General features: G+C 42.5%; 1 protein-coding gene across 1 annotated transcript in view; it reads left to right on the plus strand.

The window, feature by feature from the left end:
* Positions 1 to 7,287, plus strand: part of LOC101581252 (stimulated by retinoic acid gene 6 protein-like) — a 45,622-nt gene that overhangs the window by 15,892 nt on the left and 22,443 nt on the right. The window contains exons 3-4 of the mRNA XM_012517852.2: positions 1,766 to 1,866; positions 5,032 to 5,162. Of these exons, the coding sequence (XP_012373306.2) occupies positions 1,766 to 1,866; positions 5,032 to 5,162 (232 nt within the window). The remainder of the gene's footprint in view (positions 1 to 1,765; positions 1,867 to 5,031; positions 5,163 to 7,287) is intronic.

Genomic DNA, 7,287 nt, shown 5'->3' on the forward strand with positions numbered 1-7,287 from the left:
AGAAAGAAAGAAAGAAAGAAAGAAAGAAAGAAAGAAAGAAAGAAAGAAAGAAAGAACTTTTTGAGAAAGTAGAGAGATAGAGCCAAAGTCTGCTGTAAGTTGTAGTAAAGAACATCTGAGGCAGAGGAGAGAGCCTTGCAAAACTCCTGTGGAAGGAGGAGACATGGGGGTGCAGGGAATTGGAGAGGCCAGGATGGCTGATGTGGCAAGTCTAGGAAGGCAGGAGACCCAGTCCAAGAAGAGCTCTGTGGGGCTCTGTGCTGGATTTTGTCTTCTTTCTAGGTACAATGGAAAGTAATTGAAGTGCTTTTAGCATGAAGGTAGTGTGATCAGATCTGTGTATTTGAAAATTCACTCTTGCTCAATGTAGAGATCAGGCTGGAGAAGAGCAAGGGAAGGGCTGGAAGGCCAACTAGGAGACTGTCACAAGGGCCTGGGGAGAGCTGGCTCTAGCGCATTCTAAATGACAGGAGTCAAGAAGCAAAACAGTAGGAGTTCATAGTGGGTTGGATGGGATGGTTAAGGAGAGGCAGAGGCTGAGGATGGTTCTAGGCTCCTACACAACAAGAAAGATGGTGCCTGCAATTCACTAGTTACAAAAAATTAGAAGAGACCCTGGTTTGGGATCAATGAAGAAATAGGGCCGTGGGGAAAATTATGAGCTTCCTTTAAGACATACTGAACTTGAAAAGCTTTTAACATGCCAGAAAGAAATGCCAATTGTGTAGTTGTACAGTCCCACTCCTGTGCGAAGGAGCTGGAGTGGAGACACAGGCTGGTGAGTCTTCTATGTGTTAAGGATCATTAAAAGCATGGACATAGATGAGGCCAATGAGGAGAAGAAGATCAGGTACAAAGAAAAGTGTCCCTTGGATGGAGCCAGGAGAAGCCCTAACTCTAGGAGCTGGAAAAGGATGCAGCAAATGAAACTGAATGGAAATGGAGGAAAGGCAGATGGAAACCAGGGGCAGAGCGCTCTGGGAGCTGGAAGTGGTCACCACAGAGGCAGGCTGCTGAGAGACCACGCTGATTTGGGCTTAAAGTGTAACTGGAGTGAGCAGTGAGACTGTTGGTAGTGACGCTGGGCACAGCAGCTTCAATGGAGTAATAGCATCAAGACCAGATTAAAAGAGTAAAAGAATGAATGAGAGGCCAAGAGATGAAGACAGCAGTTGTAGACAGATCTCAAAAACCTTCTGATAAAAGGAAAGTCTATCAAGGGCATGAGAACACAGCTGAATCTACAGGAACACAGCAGAGAAAGATTTGCAGCCTAACAGATATTACTATCTTTTCATAGATGAGGAAACCGAGGTTCAGGGAAGTTAGGAGTCCCTTCTGGGATGTGGGAAAGGTTTGATTTGAACCTGATCAGGGTAACACAAAGGAAACCTTGATGCAAAACATTCTGGCAGTATCAAGGATACAGCTCAGTGGCACAGCACTTGCCTGGCAAGTGCAAGGTTCTGAGTTCAATTCCCAATACCAAAAAAAAAGAAAAAAGTTCTGACAGCTCACATGTATGTAGCCAGTCCATGATCCTGAACTGGAGATGTCTCAGACATCCTGAGCATTCTTTTTTTTTTTTTTTTTTTTGCAGAACTAGGGATTGAACTCAGGGCCCTGTGCTTGCCAGGGAAGTGCTTATTCTACTGAGCTATCTCCCTCGTCCCATCCTGAGCATTCTTCTCACCTACACATTCTCTTTCTGTGAGGGCCAGGCTGAGAATAAACAGCCCACTAACTTGTTCCTCTTCTCTTACAGTTTCTCATCATTTTGGTCTTGTCCTTCCTTCAAAGGCGAGAGCACCATAGACAGAGAGATGATACCACCTACCTCCTGGGAAACCACTTTGGAATCATCATGTGAGTTGAGTCAGGATCAGTCCCTACAGCCTGGGGTACCCTGTGGTTAGGGCCACTGCCAATCAGAAAACCATGTAGCTTTTCCCAACTGTGTGCAGCCCTGCCCATCCCCTCCTCAATCCAGACAAAGCTCTGAGAAGGCAGAATGGGCTTCCAAGCCATTGCAACCCTCAGCACCTGGAACTGCCCTGAGGTGAATGAAGCCCTTACAGAGAGTCAGGCCACTATGAAAAGGGCCTTTCCCCACTCAGGACTGTGGCCACCTCAGGAAATGGGAGGAAGACCGTTCCCATGACTCCTGGAAAAAAGCTTCCTGTTGGGATGGCACCAAGAGCTGGGCACCAAGTCCTGCTGGGCCAGGGGAGTTTCAGAGTCCTTCTAGTTCCATATTTAGAATCTCTGCACCCTTCATCATACTTATTCTTGAGTTCTAATTAATCTGCCTCATTACCCTATCACCATCACTCTCCTCATGATCATCATTATCACTGTCACCATCACAAAGTTATTTATTGCACACATCTATGGCCTAGATCCCAAGACATCTGCCTCTCATGCATTAGCTTTATAAACCCTCTTGCCAATGCAGAACTCACTTGCACAATGTGAGTTCTTATCCTTATACAGTGGATGAAAAAACTCAGGTCCACTGAAGTCGAAAACTGGCCCAAGACCACCAACCTATAAGCGACAAGAATTTTAACCAGATTGGTTTGACAGTCTGATTCTTCCAGTGTCATGACATGTTCAAGCTGTGGATATTCTGAGATCTCAGCCTTTGGTTCTGGAGAAGGGAGACAAAGCCAGGATACTAGGACTGGCACTGGTCAAGGCAAGGAAAAAAGACTGAGGTAGTTGAAAAAAGATCTTAAGACTCCAGCCTGGGTATTCAGCATGCAGGGACTAGTGCATAACTTGGAAAGAAGTAGGAACTCTGTATCAATTACGTTAAACTTCTTTGAATTAAGTTGATTGTGACATATTCGATTTGCTCCCTGACCACTTTCCCATGAGAATTCTTGCTTCTCTTAGTAATTTTGGCTTAACATCTTCACCCAATAATAATTCATCATCTCAGCATGATGCTGTATATTTCTTCAGTGGCTACTTACAATGACTCCATGATGAGCAGAATAGAGGTTTCCATCTCTGTCTTAAAGAGTCTCACATAGTGCTTGACATAGGTGAGGTCTGATTGGAATTCAGTTCAACTTGACAAGGTGTATGTCTATAAACTTGCACCAAGCACAGACTCTTCCTGAAGTCCTGTGTAGGTCCCACCCCAGTGGAATCTATCATCTCCTAAGTGTGTGGTGAGGTGAAGGGAGGTGCTGACACAGGGCATGGGTGAAGTGCTGAGGCAGTTGAGCAGCAGTGAGTGATCACGCAGGCTTCCTAGAGCCGAACCTTCTAGAAGAAGATGGCTGTGACCAGCGGGACTCCCTGCTTGCAAGGCCCTGCTCTTTGGCCATCCACATGGTCACTAAGGCCCTATGTTCATTTGGGTTTTTTAGATTAGAAAAGCTTTCTCTTTTCCCAAATGTAGTTCCTAACTCTGACGTGAATAAAATACTCTTGGTTAGAAAAACACGCGTATCCACTCCGCTTATTTGCAAGAAAGAAAACATTGTTTTTCTTTAATCGAATTGCTGATATTTCCCAGAAATAAAGATGGGCTCATGGGAACTGGCTGTCTAGAAATAAGCCTGTAGGAGAGACTAATTCTTTCTTTCTCTGCTCTCCATGTTAGCAGCACCTCCACCCCTGCACCAAGCTGCCATGTTCCTTTCTGCTGTCTGACTTAGGACCTATGATTCCCTATCACATTGGCTTTCCTCTAGCGCTGACTCTGATCCAGCGTCGGTGTAATTTGACACACCAGATCTTTACCAGCCATCTGACTCACACACTCAGGATCATAAATCCAAAATACAGGGCCAGTCCTATGCCTGGCTCATCCCAAGTTAGGTGGCAACCCACAGTCCAGGCCACTTGGCCAGGAAGGCATCTTCATAGAGGGAAGGCAAAATTTCACCTCTGCTCTCGTAGGCCAGGTTTTCAAACTGGGCCTGAGAATTAAATCAACATAAAACAGGCCTGCAGGAGAAAATCTTTCAACTGTATTTACTGCAAGTTTTATATGACCTAGACATCCTCATAAAGAAATGAAAATCCAAAGATGGTATTAAAGTTAAACCTGTACATACTGAACTAGACAAAAAGTTGTAAAAAAGTAATTAAATGATGTGGAGAGACTAGAGGATAAATTATTTTAGTAAGATCTGTGCAGAATTCTCAATCTCAACTCCCCATGCTTCATTACAAGAATGTTATTTTCCCCCTACTAGAAAGGCAATATTCCTATGGGATTTCATCTCATGGGCTTTGGGAGCTTTTCTTTTTTCAATATTGGGGATTGAATTTAAGGTCTTCACATAGAGGTACATAGCCAGTCTTTATTTTTTATTTTGAGACAGGGTCTTGCTCACTGTTGTCCAGGAAATCTCAAATTTGCAATCTTCCTGCCTTAGACTCCCAGAAGGCTGGGATGATAGGTGTGTGCTACCATGCCTGGCTTCATCTTTTGTTTTTCAGAGATAGCACGAAGATCAGAGAGATCTTGTTCCTGCTGGATTTTTTAAAAAATGTTTTTTAATTTAAAGTATTCTACATGTCAATGGAACGTTTTAGGGTGGCATAGGATTAGTACCTTTAATCACATGGTGTCAGCATAAATGATACCCAGCCCCTCCTCAGGAATACTGAAAGGAAGAATTCTCATGGGAAGATTTGGGTATATGGCAGGTTGTCCCAATCTATGTGGAGCATGTCCTTGGCTTTGATTTGTCAAATCATACCATTGCTGTCTTATGGACCTGGCTTGTCCCATTTTGCTTTGGGTCATAGCTACTAACATCCTTGCTGCATCTCCTATTAAATGTGGAGGTCCTTCAGGGGAAGAATTTTGTCTTCCTCACTTCAGTACCTTGAATCCATGCCTAGCTCTAGACCTAGCATAGGGGGCCTCAGAAAATTCAGTTGCAATAAAAATGATCACTACCCCATAATTCCTTCTCCAGGTGGGAAAGCTATTTTGAAAATGATCTTGGAAATGATGTCTCATAGTCGTCTTCTGACCTCACAAGCTGTTTCTGTTGCCTACAGGCCTCTGGACTTCGTGGGCACTTTTAGTAACCGATGGTCCTATGGAATTGCCTTTGGGGCCACAGCCAGTAAGGTCATGTTCTTGTTCTTGGAAGGTTACCAGCCCCTGCAGGTCCCGCAGTGGGCCCAAGGTACTAAGTCTACCTCTCATCTGCTGGGAATGGCACCATGGAAATGCTTGCTATTAGAGACCACAGGGTTCTCTGGAATCAGGGGTAAATCTTGTGAAATGCGCCAGTGATCTCTTCTACAATTCCAGAGTTCTCAACCTGACCCAGTTCCCTCTCATGACTACAAGGCTAAGTGATCAAATGTTTACCGATGTCTCATTAGTCTTTAAGAAAATCTAAATTAAATCTAAAATCACTATATATCACTATACACTAGAAGTATATTGTGAGATGTGCTGACAAAATTTATACCTGTGTAACCATTGTGGTAATCAAGATGGCTAAGTTTTCTGTTTGTTTTTTAATGTATTTGATACAGACAGGATCTCACTATGCAGCTCAGACTGGCTGACTCAGCCCACCTAGAGGCAGGACCAGTGTAGCATGTAGTGCCAGGGATTGAACCCTAGTCCCTGGGCTTGCCTAAGCAGGTGCTTAGTCTGCTGAGCTATCTCAAGTAGCCCAACCTCAGACGTTTCTTTATTCCCTTCTGTAATCTCTCGTTTCCTGCCATCTCCTGCCTTACCTTATCTCCAGGAAATCACCGATCTGAGTAGTTTGCATTTTCCAAGATTTTATATAAATGAAATCAAACAGAATGTCCTCAGTTTTCTTTTTCTTCTTAGAAAGAAATCTGGCTCCTTTTACTCATCATAATTTTGCATGCATATTTAGTATGTGTTAGGAATTTATCATTTTATTGTTGAGTGGCATTCCGCCATATGGATTTGTCACAGTTTGTTTATTCAATCATCTCTTCAAGGACATCTAATTTAGTCCCATGTCAGCTACTGCAAAGAAAGCTGCTGTGGACATTTGCGTACATCTTTATATGCATCTTTACTTCCCCTTTTCTTGGTAAATACCCATGCATTGAAGTTCTGGGTCCTACAGATCATCTAGTAAAAAATACTTTTAAAGAAAATCAGGTTGCTTCCCCCAGGTCATTGTGTCACTTTTAGATCTTTATCATCAGCGTGAGTTCCACTTATTTTCTGCATCCTTGCCAACACACGATAGGATCAGTCTTTAATTTTAGGTGGGTGTGTGATGGTATTGTTTTGTATGTTCATACTGACTATGATGTTGAGTATATTTTCATCTGCTTGTTTGCTCTTCTTATACATTCTTTGGGAAAGGCCAGTTTAGATCACTTACCTATTTTCAAAAACTGTGTTTTTGTTATATTTAAGGAGTTTTTCTTTATATTTTAGGTATAAGTCTATTATCAGGCATATGAATTGAGTTGTATATATCTTCTTTCATCTATGGCTTGAACTTGCATCCTTTTAACAGACTTTTGAAAGACTAACATCTTTGATTTTAATAAAACCTAATTCTGTTTTTCTTTTATATGTCATTTTTATGGTGTCATATAAAAAATCCTTGCCTAAGCTGAAGCCTCATAGATTTTCTCCTACTGCTTTTAAGAACTGTTGTAATATTAAATTTTATATTTATATCTGATACATCTCAAAATGTGTTTGGGTTTGTTGTAGCAAAGTGGGATGGACGCGCTGTTCCTTGTTTGAAACACGCAACTGCCAGGACTCCCAGCTTCAGTAATGAATTAAAAAGGCAGAATTAAAAATAAGAGAAGATGTTCTATTTGGGAAAAGATGAAACAAAAAGAAGATAGACAGTTGCCCTGGAAGAGCAGGGTGCATCAGAAGCGAATACCTGTGGATTTTTGTCTTCAGCTCCTTTTTATTTAGGACTAGTGATTTCTCCCATCCCTCATGTGGCCACGGGGATGTTGTCACCATCTGATTGGCTCTCTGGCTGTCCTTGGTCCTAACCTGGGCACAAACATTCTTTCTGGCCACCTGATTTTTTTCTTGTCCCTTGGTGATGGATAAGTATGTGCGTGGAATGCTTTCTAGGTTTAGAGTTGATGATTAAGTAAAAAGGACATGTGTGTTTTATGTATTAAATAAAATACTTAGGTGGCTGCTCTTTATCTCCTTATATCCTTATCTTTTTTGTATTTTATCAGATGTGGGTGAGAGGCTGTCTACCCTGGCCTTTCACGTTCCTGCCTCTATCCCTTTTTGCCTGTCCACTCTTCCTGGTAACGTCTTAAGTT

This window comes from Octodon degus, unplaced genomic scaffold (genome assembly GCF_000260255.1).
Source record: "Octodon degus isolate 3935 unplaced genomic scaffold, OctDeg1.0 scaffold00221, whole genome shotgun sequence".
NCBI lineage: Eukaryota > Metazoa > Chordata > Mammalia > Rodentia > Octodontidae > Octodon > Octodon degus.